We start from the raw sequence: 15,467 nt of genomic DNA, 5'->3' as shown, positions 1-15,467 counted from the left end.
AAGGGAGTTCCCTGGTGGTCTAGTAGTTAGGATTTGGCACTTTCACTACCATGGCCCGGGTTTAATCCCTAGTCAGGGAACTAAGATCCTGCAAGCCGCAAGGTGTGGCAAAAATAAAAAAATAAAATTAAAAAAGAAAGAAAGAAAGAAAGAAAATAAATAAATAAATAAAGTTGTTAAAGAGACTAAACCTTAAAAGTTCGTGTCAGGGAATTCCCTGGTGGTGCACTGGTTAGGACTCTGCTCTTCCACTGCAGGGGGCACAGGTTTGATCCCTGGTCGGGGAGCTAAGATCCCGCCATGTCGCGCAGCATGGCCAAAACAAACAAACAAACAAAAGAGCGGTGGGAAAAAGTGAGAGAGAGACACTCAAGCAAATAATTGCAATTTAAAAAATTGTTATTATTAAAAAAAAAAAGTTCATGTCATAAGAAAAGAAAGAAAAAAAGAAACCCTAGGGGAACACAAACACATTGAAGGGCAGTGTGACAGAAATGAAGCCCAAGAATAAAGCAGGAAAGAACTGATTAATAAGACCCGTGAAAAACAGAGGAGCAGCTTCTGAAGGAGGGTGAAATCAACAGTGTCAAATGCAGCAGTAAAGACTGAAACAGTCCAAAAGATCTAGCAACTAGAGGTTACTGGTAGCCTCAGAAGTTTCCAAGTTGTAAGCATAAAAGGCAGACTACTCCTCATGGGAGGAGTCAGTAGAAAATGCGAGTTAAGAAATTTGGATAAGAAAGGAATACAGAACAGTAGTTAGAAGAATTCAAGATAAAAAGGGATCCTTTTTAGGATGAGAAGGACTTGAACCAGTTGTCAGGCTAAAGGGAAAGAGTAAGTGGAAAGGAAGAGGTTGAAGAGTCTGGACACAGAGAGGTGACATAAAAGAGCAAGAACGCAGGAATGGTAAAATGGACAGAGTCAAGGGCATGACTGGAGAAGCTGGTATTAAACAGGAAGTGAGATATCTCCTCTACTAAAGCCAAAGGAAAGAGAACAGTGATGGCAAGGGGGAAGATAAATCTGTAGATGGGGGAGGGGACAGTTGATTATAGAGAGCATTCCCAATAACCAATTTTCTCATATATGGTTTTTCACTTACTGTGACAAAGGAGCTGGCAAGCAAAAGTGAGTCTTAAGACTAAATCTAACTTGAAATAAGGAATTAGATGAAATTACACTGTACTAGATGAATCTAGAGTCAAAGGATGAGTGTTGAGACAAAATATGTTCTGTGTTATTTCACTAAAGCTGGTACAATATGTATTTTTGAACAACCATAACAGCTGAAATGCAGTAGGGAAAATAATCTAGGTCTAGACTTGGCAAACTTTTCCTATAAAGGGCCAGATGGTAAACATTTTTTGGCTTTGAAAGCCATATAGTCTCTATTACAACTATTCAACTCTATGGCTGTAGCATTAAAGCAGCCACAGACAATGCATAAATGAATGGGCATAACTGTGTTTCAATAAAACTTTATTTATTGATGAGTCGATTTGGTCCACAGGCTTTAAGTCTGCTGATCCCTGTTCTACAGGCTGAGAACAGTACAAAGGAAATGAAGCAGAAGAAGCATGAGAGAGAATGGGATAAGGAAGTACAAAAGAAGAGAAGCCACAGAACTAAAATACAGTTGAGTTGGGGTATTAAATCAAAGAGCAACATATGAATAAAGGAGCAATAGGAAGAGCAGAAAGAGAATAAAGGAAAAAAGGAGATGAGAAAGGGATGTTGGAAAGAGACAGAAAACCAAGTAAAAATCGAGTAGCAACAATATGCCAATTCCAAGGTAGACAGATACAAAGGCAGCTGAATGCCCTAAAAAAAAGATGGCAAAATGAAAAGGGGAAAATGAGAGCATCCCAGATCTGTCTGCACTGGAATTCAAATAAAAGATAAAACACACACTAATTTTCCAGTGATAATCTGATGGTCTCTTCTAATTACACATGTGCAAAATGAACCCACGACTTGCAAGATGTAAAGCTACTTTTCACTTTGCCCATAAATCAAACTGGTATGTGTACAACATTCAAGAGGTCAGATGAAACTTATTCACCATATCCTAAGATATCAATTATTTCTAGGCCTATTATTCATTTGCATATGTATATGAATGACTTTTAAACCTTATTAAAATCAGTGAAGTTAGCATTAAAAACTTAAAAACCACATTGACCTTACTAACTCTAAGCAGTTTTCCCCAAAAGAAAGCCAAACATTGAAAAAGGAAAAGAATTTTTGAACAATATAATAATCTGCATATTTATTCTGCATGAGAATTTTGTTTTTTACTTTTGGCTTTATTTGTGGGGAAATCCTTTAAGGTAAATCCAGATTAATTTTGAACCAGCTCAGCTAAACAATAAATTAGACCACACAATTTATGTCACTATAGGACAATGTTTAAGAGCATGACTTGGGGTTAGAGAGCATTTGGGTTTGTGTCCTCACTTTATCAAGTTAATTAATCATGTCTCAGTTCCCTCACCTACAACATGTGGATAATAATCACACCCATTTCAGAAAGAAGATGTGATGATTAAACGAAAAAATGCACATAAAATGCTTAGCACAGACTCCAACACATAGAATAGGCACTTGATTTTAGTTACGTATGATCAACTTAAGATGTTGACAGTACTATTACAGAACAGAACTATAAGATAAAAGCTCAGAAAGGAAACAAATTTCCCTCTTCTTTTAGGAAGCTACGATGTAATATTAGTTTTTTTGTTCTTATCACTCATTCACTTCCATTAATCCTTAAAAAAAAAGCCCTCAATCCATCTACCCATTTAAAACATAGCAAAGTGGTATCAAACTGATACCAGTGGGGACTATTCAAGATAATCTACAATTCTGAGACAGAAAGGGCACTGTGAAGTAAGGAAAGAAAGTACAAATCCTCATGACCTCCAGAACAGAGCCATTCCTAGGATCTTATCATATGAAACTCACGGCTCACATGCCTGACTATACCTCAGAATCAAATACTCAGAGCCTCATCCAGGCTAATTACAATGAAATCAGAATCTCCAAAAGTGAGAACTAGGCAATTTTTAAAACCCATGGAGACTAAAATGTGAAACCAGCACTAAGAATCACTAGTTAAATCCTACCTTCCTTTACTCAAGGAGACTAGAAATATGAGTATGTGTTTAACACAAAATAATATAAATCTAAAAGCAGTACTAAGTGCCTTAATTTTCACAATAAATCATGCCAATTAATTACTCTAAAAAATTTTTCTCTATAGTATTTCCAAACTAATACTTTTATAAAGGCAACTTCTGCCAGGATAGTGTTAAGAATCAGGATTAAGAGAACTGAAATCCTAAACACATGACTTAATACTATTTTCAGGATACTATGCACTGGACAGAATTGTATAATTCACTAAACCACTACAGTCTTTAAATAAAATACCTGAAATTACTCCACTACTAGATGTCCTCATCAAAAAAACTATTTATGTACATAGTAAAATACATCCATCCCCTTACGAGTGTACTGAACACTGTCAAAGCTGTTGCTCTGATTTGCATTTTCTTGGCTTTCTACAATAAACACACATTACCTGAGAAATAAAGATATAATAAAATAATAAAATAAAGTAAAAATTTAAAGACATTAATTTTTAATGGGATCAATGAATGGGATGGATACCATACATGTCTTCAAGCAATATTTACCTTTCCAAACTTGGGAAATGCCAATTACCTTTAAGAACAAAAACCAAAGCATACTGTGAATGGCTTTTAGCTAAATGGCCTGGTACCCAATAGACCAGGGAACATCTGTTGCTGTTGTTGCCAATACTTTTTCCAGAGTGCTAAGTGATAAATTCAACTAAAATTTTATTTTTCCTTTTGACTTATGATCAAGTCACTTTTTAAATTTAAAACAGTGAAATACTTCAATAGTATAAGTATAAATATAAATAATTTTGTGCTCCTGGACATAAACATAATCAACTCCAAAGGCAGTCGCTAAAAACAGACTTGTTTCCTTGTACAGGCCACTGAAGGACTCTCAGACAAAGAGTTGTGAATCAAAGACACAGACATTTAGGAAAACACAAGATCAAAACACAGTGCTTTCATCAGCAATGCAAAAGCAGTTACAGAGTATCTAGCCTGGCCAGCTTCTGAAAAAGCAATCTAACTAAAGGTGAAAACCTTATTAAGAGGTCCAAGAGAAAGACTTTAACTTTCTGGAGGCTTGTAATTTCTAAATAACAGTATAATCAGTGCAACAATGAAAACAACTGTTGGTACAGACTGAATAATGAAAATCAAAAACTGCTGTTATAATTTGCAATAGAAATGACTACAGAATTTGAACCCCACCCCAAAAAAAATCATTTGAGAATTTTAGAACCAATTTCAAAATTGCTCAGGAGAGCCTTTCAATGTGTTATTGAATACTCAATACTGCAGAGTATGCTCTCCAAATGAGTAACAGCAATTCCCATATCTTCCTCCTCAACAGACACCTGAAACAGACTAAATTTTAACATAACTGCATCACCGCTTTTATATTCTTAAAACATAGTCCCATACTCTGAATGTTTCTTCCAATATACATGTTCTACTTCTTTACGTTTTTCAACTTCATTAGACAATCATTTTCTATCCATAGCTCTCTGCCTTTCTCCCTTAGTCCTGTGCTTTGATTTCTTTACAACTTAGAAAACTAAAGTATTTACAGAACAATAAGCATAGTAAAACTGTAAGTATTATTTATAAACATTATAAAACTAAAAACATATAAGCTAAAACACTAAGTCAAATGGGACAAGAAATTTTTAGTTGAGTATAATCAGTAGCATTCTTGATCATAAAACTTTAGAAAATTCTTTACAAACTATTTTTTAATAGAATACAAACTCTCATTGTTCATCCTACCAAAAGTACCAAGGAATCTTCCCCCGAGGTTTTAAATATTTTCCAGCAAAAGTGCATTAAAATTTCCACTTCTCTTAATCAAAAAAGTCCATTAAAATTTCCATTTGTCTTAATCAAAAAAGTTCTTATTTCTTTAAAAAAAAAAGAAAGAAAGAAAAAAGAAAAGTCTGTATGATTAGTGTAGAGAGTCTTTGCCTGAATATATCTAATAAACCATGAAGCATATTTAGGAAATCAAAACTCACCTCTTCTTGCATAACTGGAGTCCATATCTTTAAACTGTACCACAACAAAATCTGAACACTTGAACAAAATACTCTCCATTATTTCTTCACGTTTTGGCCCCGAACTGGATTCTGTACTTTTCTCATGCGCAGCATCAAGTACCAAATCACACTAGGAAGAATAACATAAGTAAATATTCAAAACATTTATAAAATAAAATCTGACAAGAATACTTTAGCACATCAAGGTACTATTTCTTATATGCCTTTGGTAAAAAATTATCTCAAGACATCCTTATAATCATACCTTTTTCTCAGAAATATGATCTACTATCTATTCCAATATTCAAAAATCCTCTCATCTAAAAGTTGGTCTTTACTACCATGGTCTGTCTTAAGCACAATAGTGGTAAAGAGGAAAACAATGAAATGCCAGATCACTCTTCTAGTCCATAATACTTGCAAAGGCAAAAATATTTTAATAAGCACAAAGAGCAAGAAGTCTTTTTGAATACACAAACCCGTCTATAAAATAATCAGTACTTGAAACTGAAGAGCGAAATCATTCAAAGTGGTTTTAAACAGTGCATTAAAAGTAAAGTACTATGCATGAAAATGTGACAAACATACCTGCCTCACAACTATAAATTGCTAAATCAGAAACTAATAAACACTACAAGGAAGTCATACAAACATATACAGTAGTTGATGATTCAAGGGGGTTTACATTTAAAAAAAAGAAAAAAAGTAAAAATTACCTTAGGACTGTATGTTTTAAAAACTCCTTCATATATACCTCCGTTTTTCACTTGTACTTCACATTTGGATCCCTAAAAACATACAATTAATTTATCAAAGAAACACTGTGCTATGAAGTCATGGGGGATAACTGCTTTCATTTTACTTTTTAATAGCTTCATTCAACATATTACGTAACCACAGACAGAATAAAAAATTTTAAAACATTAACAATACACCAAATTCTCAAAATTCTTCAAGAGGCCTTGCTCAGGGTCTGCAGTATAAGTTTAAATAGTGAAATTTAGTATTTTTGACTCCAGTTTTATTAAGCGACAAAATAATGCACTAAGGACAATCAACTAGTAACATTATTTCGTACACAGCAGGGTTAACAAGAACACTTTTATAGTGAGTTGCAATGGCTTGAATAGAGTTCTCATCTGTTTTCTAGTCATCCTGATTAAACATGACCTAAGAAATGTTACTTTGAGAATCATTCACATTTTAACTTCATGAAATTATTTTATTCCACTCACAAGGCAGTTTCTCCCCAATACTCTGATAACTTACAACAACTGATGTAAGTATATGAACCATCCTCATATTTGCATAGATTCCATCAAAAGAAATCTGGAATATTAAGAAAAAACATTATTGGCACTCATTATTTATCTCTGTATATATATTAAAGTTAACACTTCTTTTGTTACAAAATATTTAGTTAGGTTTATAATACCTTACAGTCATTAAAGGGAGATTTGGTTTACTACAATCTTTTGCCTCCTTATGGAGTGTAAGTTTTCAAAAGTGAAATCAGTCATAACAACTAACAATGTTTTGACTATACATGATACAAAAAATCAAAAGTGAACTTCCATATATGAGGAAAGACAAAACCACAGGAACAGAAGACAGGTCAATGACTGAAGAGTAGGATTCACTACAAACTGGCATGAGGGATTTCTGGAGGTGATAAACTGTTCTGTTACCTTGACTGTGGTGGTGGTTACACAATTGTATACATCAAAACTCACAGAACTGTACACTAAATAGGGTTAAATATACCTTAAAAAATAAATGGGGTAGGGACTGCCCTGGTGGCGCAGTGGTTGGGAATCCACCTGTCAATGCAGGGGATACGGGTTCCAGCCCTGGTCCAGGAGGATCCCACATATCACACAACAACTAAGCCCATGTGCCACAACTACTGAGCCTGAGCTCTGGAGACCATGAAACACAACTACTGAAGCCTGCGCACCTACAGCCCTTGCTCCGTAACAAGAGAAGCCACTGCAATGAGAAGCCTGTGCACCGCAACGAAGACCTAATGCAGCCATCAATCAATCAATCAATCCTATGCTTAAAAAAATAAAAAAATAAAATAAATGGGGTAGAAGGGGAACCTCTGTAGAAGACCCTTGACTATCTTCTCTTAGCATATCTGAATCAATGATATTGCTCTAAGGTCTAATAAACCACATCACTCCTTATTACACACTACATAAGCATGTGTCCTGATTCTAAAGAAGAAAATCTGTCCACAATAAAGGTGAAGTCTCAAAAAATAGTGACAGCTTCTCATTTATATTTCTTGCATCTTGTGGAACTTGCACCTTCTGTCCTTTGTGCCCAGCTTAATTTCACTGATAAAATTCCAAAATTTAAAACCAGAAGGCCCTTTTCCAAGGGAGAAAAATGAAAGAAATAAAAGCACATTATTTCAAAAACAAAACCCCAAAGTTTTGAAAACTCCAGTCCCAGTGTTCCATTTACCTCATTAATCATTTATATTTGCCTTTAGTCATTTATAAAAGAACAAATGAGTTGTTATGATTAAGCATGAAAAATAAAAATATAATTTACAGATAATTCTGCATTTTACACAGAGTCATCATTAAAAAACAACAGATAGGACTTCCCTGGTGGCAGGTGGAAGTCCTAAGAATCTGCCTGCCAATGCAGGGGACACAGGTTCGAGCCCTGGTCCGGGAAGATCCCACATGCTGCAGAGCAACTAAGCCCATGTGCCACAACTACTGAGCCTGCACTCTAGAGCCTGCGAGCCACAACTGCTGAGCCCACACGCTGCAACTACTGAAGCCCGCACGCCTAGAGCCCACGCTCTGCAACAACAGAAGCCACCACAACGAGAAGCCCATGCACCACAACGAAGAGTAGCTCCGGCTCACTGCAACTAGAGAACGCCTGTGAACAGCAACGAAGACCCAACACGGCCATAAATAAATAAATTTATATTTAAAAAAAAAACCAATTGATACAGCTAATGGTCTTACAGCTAACCATATTGATCTGCAAAGGTTATCTGAGATAGAAGACAATTTATTTATTTATTTTTTGGCCTTGGCTTTTGGTTTGTGGTTTAGAAATCACATTTTAGTTATCAATTTTTCCAAACAAGTAACATTAAAGTTACTCACCGTAGATTGAGGCAGTCCTTTGCTACTGTTTCGGCCTCTGAAAAGATTAAATGTTATATTTATGAAATTCAACAGGCTCAACAAGCTAAAAATTTTTTTCAAATTTAAAATATCTTATAATTCCATCCAAAAACACACAGGCTATCTGTGGGGAGGGCTCATCTAATATTAAGTATAAAGGCTACATAAGTATGACTCTCACTGCGCTTTGCTGGCTCAGAGGCCCAGAACAGGTAGGGGTCAAGTGAGGGAGGAAGGAGGAAAGAAATGTGACCACAATCAAAATGAAATAAAGTAAAAATAAAAACAACCTATTTAAAGAAATAACCAATACCAAATATAATAATCTCTACTCCAAAAGTAACTACTCACTCTGTTATAAAAAGCTACCCAGGAGCAAAATATAGATTCTATTCCTGATTTAACTGACATATTTGACTAACATCAAGTTACCGCCCATATTTTTCCCTCACCTCTAAAAATAGGTACTGTGTTTACAACTGCAGAGAGATATTTGAAAATAAGTTGAATCATTCAAAGAACTTTCACTTTAAATAATAAGTGCCTCTGTCAGGATCTATATAACAAGTGCCTTTCCCTGCCAAACCCCTCCCTCTGAAACAGTGCAGTACACCAACATCAGTTGTCAAGTAATTTCCAGTAACATGAACTCTATTTTCAAGTGAACTTAGAAAACATAATACACTGTAAGGCTTGCTCCAATGGAAAAAATTAGGCCCTTTATGAAATGATAAAAAAATTAATAAAGTAAAATTAGTTACTCTTGAGTAACAGTATTGTAATCTCATTCTAATAAAATAATCACAACACTCAAATAAAGCCACAAACTTCAAACATTCAAAGAGAAGCACAATTCAGGTGAAAAAGCCCAGCAGTATGAATGGTGCCAATTCTCAGAAAAGCGGTACTGATATTAGCAATCCAATGTCAGCTGACTGTCTCCAACTCTCATTTACCTTCTCCCATCTAGAAAGTAATGTCTTTGGACTTCCCTGGTGGTCCAGTGGTTAAGAGTCCGTGCTCCCAAAGCAGCGGGCGCAGGTTCAATCCCTGGTCGGGGAATATCCCACATGCCGTATGGCACGGCCAAAAGAAAAAAAAGAAGACAGAAAATAATGTCTTCAATCAAATCACCTGAGATTCCTTCCACTTCTAACATTCTACCTCTCACACAGCACAGATAAATTCCTTATTCTTAAGGAATATGACCAATAATTTATCATTTATAAAACATGACAAACCAGACACTATGGTAAGCATTATGTCAAATCTCTCCCCTACTTTACAGGTAAGGAAACTGTACCTTAGCAGTTAAATATCTTGACCAAAATCATCCAGTTCAAGAGCAGCAGAGCTGGTATTTAAATCAGGTGATCCGAAGTATAGACTTTTCATTTCTAGATTATGTTGCCTTTCTGACATTGTATCACAAGGAATGAACTTGACAATAAAGCCTAATCCAATTTCTACATCTTTTAAATACCATTTGAATGTACTGTTTTTCTATTTATTTGTAGTCTGCAGCCAAAGACAAACAGATTTTATTTATTTGTTTGTTTGTTGTTTGGCTGCGCTGGGTCTTAGTTGTGGCGTGTGGGATCTTCGTTGCCGTGTGTGGGATCTTTAGTTGTGGCGTGCGAACTCTTACTTGCGGCATGTGGGATCTAGTTCCCTGACCAGAGATTGAACCCTGGCCCCCTGCATTGGGAGCGTGGAGTCTTAGCCACTGGACCACCAGGGAAGTCCCGTCAAAGACTAAAAAATGGCTAAGTCTTGCCATTTTATCTTATCCTAGTGGTTGCTGTGATGCCACAGTTAAAAGACTTAAACAAATGACACGAATTAAGTGCCCTTAAACTTATGCAGCATCCCCACAATGCTATTTAAAAGAATTTAAAATATGGGCTTCTCTGGTGGCGCAGTGGTTGAGAGTCCGCCTGCCGATGCAGGGGACATGGGTTCGTGCCCTGGTCTGGGAAGATTCCACATGCCGTGGAGTGGCTAGGCCTGTGAGCCACGGCCGCTGAGCCTGTGCGTCCGGAGCCTGTGCTCCGCAACAGGAGAGGCCACAACAGAGAGGCCCGCGAAAAAATTTAAAACATAAAACTCCGTTACAGAAGTCACATTATTTTTTAATTGATTGTACAGTTGTATCTTTGAATCAATCCAGTTTACTTAGTAGAACAAACTGGTCAGTAAGGAAAATAAAAGACTCAGAGTGGTATAAACGTACAAAATCAGTATAGAAACCACTGATTTCCACTAATCTACCAGGTGGGTGGACACCCAAAGGGAATGTTAGCATACCACAGTAACATTCTCTGAAACTGGTAAAGCCCACGTTCATTCTTGTTTTTTTGGATCCACTCAGATTATGCTTGACTTTTACTCTTTTCCTTTAGTATTTCAGGAAAAGCATTCTAATATTTCATACAGTAAAAAAAAAAAAAGACTCTCAAAAAAAGCTAAGGTCATATCCTAGTCCTAAATATACCTATAATGTGACAGATCAGATTTAGCAAAACAACAATATCCAGGATTCTAAATTTCCAATAACCACTGAACATGAGGTTAAAATGTGAATCAAAATGCCAAATTAATATAAAGAAATTTACAAAAATAATAATAAAGAGTTCATATTGCTTCAAAATAATACAGGAGGGAGAAAATAGACAGGGTTATAAATGAAAAAAGACTGGCATGAGTTGGTAACTGCTGAAGCCAGGTGATGGGTGTGCAGGGGTTCATTATATCATTCTTCTTGCTTTTTACAATTTCCTTAAGTCAAAAAAAAAAAAAAGCCTTCAGATATGACACAATGGAAGCCTGGATTTAATCAAGTGTATTTATCTACCAGTTTAGAGGGAACATTGGGTAGAAGAGTAAGTTAACTGATACCATAAGGTTACAAGTCCGTAAAATCCAGGATGTGGTAAATTTCACTTAAGAGATGACAGTTCCTTCAACAAATAATGGCATGTGAAGAAAACAAAATGTGCAGGAAAAATTATAACATTTAAAGGTACACAAAAATCAAAAGCAAAGTGTGGCTTCCCAATTTCAAAACTCATCACAAAGCTACAGTAATTGAAACAGTGTGGTCCTGGCCTAAGGACAGACATAAAAACCAACGGCATAGAATACAGAGCCCAGAAATAAACCCTCATATTTACGGGCAATTGATTATTAACAAGGGGGTCAAGATCATTCAAAGGAAGGTCTCTTCAACAAATGATTCTGGGGACTTCTCTGGTGGTCCAGTGGTTAAGAATCCACCATCCAATGCAGGGGCCACAGGTTTGAGCCCTGGTCAGGGAACCAAGATCCCACATGCTGCGGGGCAACATAGCCCATGCACCACAATTACAGAGAAGGCTGCACGCTGCAATGAAAGATCCCACCTGCCGCAGCTAAGAACCAACGCAGCACCGCCCCCCCCAAAAAAGGAGCCAAAGACCTAAATTTAAGAGCTAAGAGCTAAAACTATGAAACTCTTAGGGAAAAAAAAGAAGGGAAAATCTTCACGGCCTTGAATTTGGCAATAATTTATTAACTGTGACACCAAAGGCATACAACATAAGAAAAAATATGTATAAAAAGGATTTCATCAAAATTAAAAACTTTTGTGCAAAAAACAGTATCAGAGTGTAAAAAGACAACCCACAGAACAGTAGAAAATACCTGCACATATCTCATAACGGGTTAATATCTAGAATACATAAAGAACTCCTACAGGGCTTTCCCTGGTGGCGCAGTGGTTGAGAGTCCACCTGCTGATGCAGGGGACATGGGTTCGTGCCCCGGTCCGGAAAGATCCAACATGCCGCAGAGCAGCTAGGCCCATGAGCCATGGCCGCTGAGCCTGCGCTCCACAACAGGAGAGGCCACAACAGTGAGAGACCCGTGTACCGCAAAAAAAAAAAAAAAAAACTCCTATAACTCGACATCAAAAAAAACCATACAACTCAGTTCAAAAATGGGCAAAAGACTTGAACAGACATTTCTCCAAAGAAGTTTATACAGTTGGCCAATAAGTACATGAAAAGATGCTCAAATCACACTAGTAATTAGGAAAATTCAAATCAAAACCACAATGAGCTATGATGGCTATTATAAACAAACAATGGCTATTATAAACAGAAAATAACAAGTGTTGACAAAAATGTGGAGAAACTGGAACTCTTGTACAGTTTCTAGGAATGCAAAACTGTGCAGCTACTGTGAAAAATAGTATGGCAGTTCCTCAAAAAACTAAACATAGAATTACCATATGATCCAGGAATCTCACTTCTGAATGTATACCCAAAATAATTGGAAGCAGAGATTTTAACATATATTTGTACACCAATGTTCATAGCAGCTTTATTCACAAAAGGTGGGAAAAAACCAAATGTCCACTGACGAATGTATAAACACAATGTGGTACCATCCATACAATGGAATATTATTCAGTCTTAAGTGAAGTTCTGATACATGCTACAACATGAATGAATCTTGAAGACATGCCAAGTGAAATAAGACATACACAAAAGGGCAACTATTACATGATTCTACTTATGTAAGATACACAGAGTACTCAAATTCATAGAAATAGAAAGTAGAATGGTAGATCCCAGGGGCTGGGGGACTGTTGGAATTAGAAGCAAATGCTTAATGTGTATAGGGCTTCCTTTGCGGGTGAAAATGTTTTAGAACTTAATAGAGGTGGTACTAGTACAACAACTGGAATGTACTTAACTACAGTGAACCACACATTTAAAAATGGTTAAAACAGTAACTTTCGCATTATGTATATTTTACCACAATTAAAAAGAACAGAGAATTCCATGGCGGTCCAGTGGTTAGGACTCTGCACTTTCACTGCCAAGGGCCCAGGTTCGATCCCTGGTCAGGGAACTAAGATCCTGTAAGCCACACAGGGGCCATAAACAAATAAACAAACATAAAAAAATAAAATTTTTAAAAAAAGGTAAGCTCCAAATGAAATTCATTTGCAACAGTGCGTAGAGAAGTTCATGCCTAAGGGTGCTCTCAAAAATAGTGCAGACTGTGGTCAAAGGCAACTGAGAGTAAATTGGTAAAATCATTGCTTAACATAGGCTTACTTGATTAAAAAAAAAAAAAAAGAAGATCCAACTACAAACTGTCTATAAAAGAGATACTTTAGACTGAAAGATATAAATAGATTGAAAGTAAAAAGATGGAAAAAGACATAGCATGCGAACAAGAAAGCTAGAGTGGGTATACTAATATCAGACAACATAGGCTTTAAAACAACAACAAAAAATATCACTAGAGATAAAGGGGGATATTTTATAATGATAAAAAGGTCAACTCATCAGGAAGAAGGAAGAAGCATTCCAACTGGACTCTGTGTGCCATTTTCACATAAGTCCTGGGCCACTGGAGATGAACTCTTCACAGAAATTATCTGTACCATACTGACCCAGAGCCCTGCTCCTTCACCTAGAGAGTTGTCTCATGCTCCACTTCCTTGTCATACTATCAACCTGACAACTGAACTCCAACTAATAAATGTAGAAGGAATGATGGAATTAGAAGGATACCATTTGGTAACCACCACAGTAATAACTGTTTCAGGCAAAAATCACCAAATGGATGCTAATCTAGTAAAGTAGAAACAGGATATTTACATAATCACAAAGCAACTCATCACAAGATACTGATTAATGACAAAGTGAAAAATAATTTTATAGAAAAGGAGCCCAGCACCATCCTAATCAAGTGACCAAAGTTAACAGCATGAGCAATGGGATAAATGTACATCATTCACCTCCTCTCAGGCAATGAGAACACATGCATCACTTCTGCAGTATTCTCGCCAAAAATGTATAAACTGAATCTAATCATGAGGAAACATCAGACAAACCCTAGCTGAGGGACATTCTACAAAACAACCTGCAATATCAGAGTGTCAAATCACAAAAGACTAAGGAACTACTTCAGATTAAAGGAGACCAACAAGACATGACAACTGAATGTAACATATAAACCTGGATTGGTTCTTAGACCAGATTTTTTTTGGGGGGGGCGGGGGTCTGTAAAGAACATTAGAAGACCAATTAGTAAAATCTGAATAAGGTCAACAGATAATAATTTGGCACAATATTAATTTCCTTATTTTGACAATTGTACTGTGGTTTTGTAAGAGAATATCCTTGTTATTAGGAAATACACTCTGAAGTATTTAGAACTAAGGGGCACCATGTCTCTCATATGTTTAAACTATTTAAATTTTATATTAATTATATACATATATATTAATTTTAATGAGAGAGAAAATGAAAAAAATGCAGTGAAAAGTTCCTTGAAGAATATACGTGAAGAGTATAGAAGAATTCTTTGTACAATTGTTGCAACTTTTCTATAACTCTAAAGTCATTTATAAACAAAATTTTTTAAAATTAGGAACTGTGAATGATTCATTAACTTCTATCTACTTGTCTAAAGTATCTTTAAATTTTTGTAATAAAAAAACTTGCCCAGCCTTAAATGCCACCTTTTCAAGAAGCCTCCCTTGGATTATGCCATACCAATCAAATACATGGTGCTCTCTTCAACTCTCTAGACTGGAATTTAGCATAATCTGCTCTGCATTATAGTTACCAGTAAACCTATCATATACCCACTACTCAGGGCCATCACCTGACAACATGGTGCTTTTGTGCAAAGCAGATAATGATGGCCCCTCCAGGGAGTCACAGCCCCACACTAGAGAAAACGGTGAGGTCAGCAGCCAACACCTTTGAGAAAATTAGAAGGTACCAGAGCAGATGCCATCCCAAAAGGCATATCACATAGCCAAAGAAACTCCTGGATTTCAAAACCCATTTGTGGCCTCGGTCAGGAGCTCGTGGATGAAATGAAAGCTAAATAACCAAGACTGGCAGACAGGATCTTGTCCATCTTTCTACCATCTACCAAAATTAGCACAGAGGAACTGTGCCTCACATATGATAATACACAATAAATATTTAATGAATTAACAAGCCCAGTCAAAGAAGAAAGAAAAAAATGAACATGAAAGCTTTCAAAGTAAAGATCTTCCTCAACTTATGATGGGATTACGTCCTGATAAGCCCATGGTGTAAGCTGAAAGTGGAAAA

At 36.3% G+C, this 15,467-nt stretch overlaps 1 protein-coding gene across 8 annotated transcripts in view; it reads right to left on the bottom strand.

Moving 5' to 3' along the window:
• ATXN2 (ataxin 2) overlaps positions 1-15,467 on the bottom strand; it is a 126,931-nt gene that overhangs the window by 86,101 nt on the left and 25,363 nt on the right. For all 8 annotated transcript variants that reach the window (XR_014326674.1, XR_014326675.1, XR_014326676.1 and 5 more), the window contains exons 2-5: positions 8,320-8,356; positions 6,452-6,511; positions 5,899-5,970; positions 5,162-5,312 (exon numbers count right to left, since the gene is read on the bottom strand). Coding sequence is in view for 3 of the 8 variants with exons in the window: in XM_082852599.1 (XP_082708725.1) it covers positions 5,162-5,312; positions 5,899-5,970; positions 6,452-6,511; positions 8,320-8,356 (320 nt within the window). In the remaining 5 variants the exon portion in view is untranslated. The remainder of the gene's footprint in view (positions 1-5,161; positions 5,313-5,898; positions 5,971-6,451; positions 6,512-8,319; positions 8,357-15,467) is intronic.

This window comes from Leucopleurus acutus (genome assembly GCF_964270905.1).
Source record: "Leucopleurus acutus genome assembly, chromosome: 13".
Classification (NCBI taxonomy): domain Eukaryota; kingdom Metazoa; phylum Chordata; class Mammalia; order Artiodactyla; family Delphinidae; genus Leucopleurus; species Leucopleurus acutus.
Note: the sequence above shows the minus strand (reverse complement) of the source record. Positions and strands in the feature narration are given on the sequence as shown.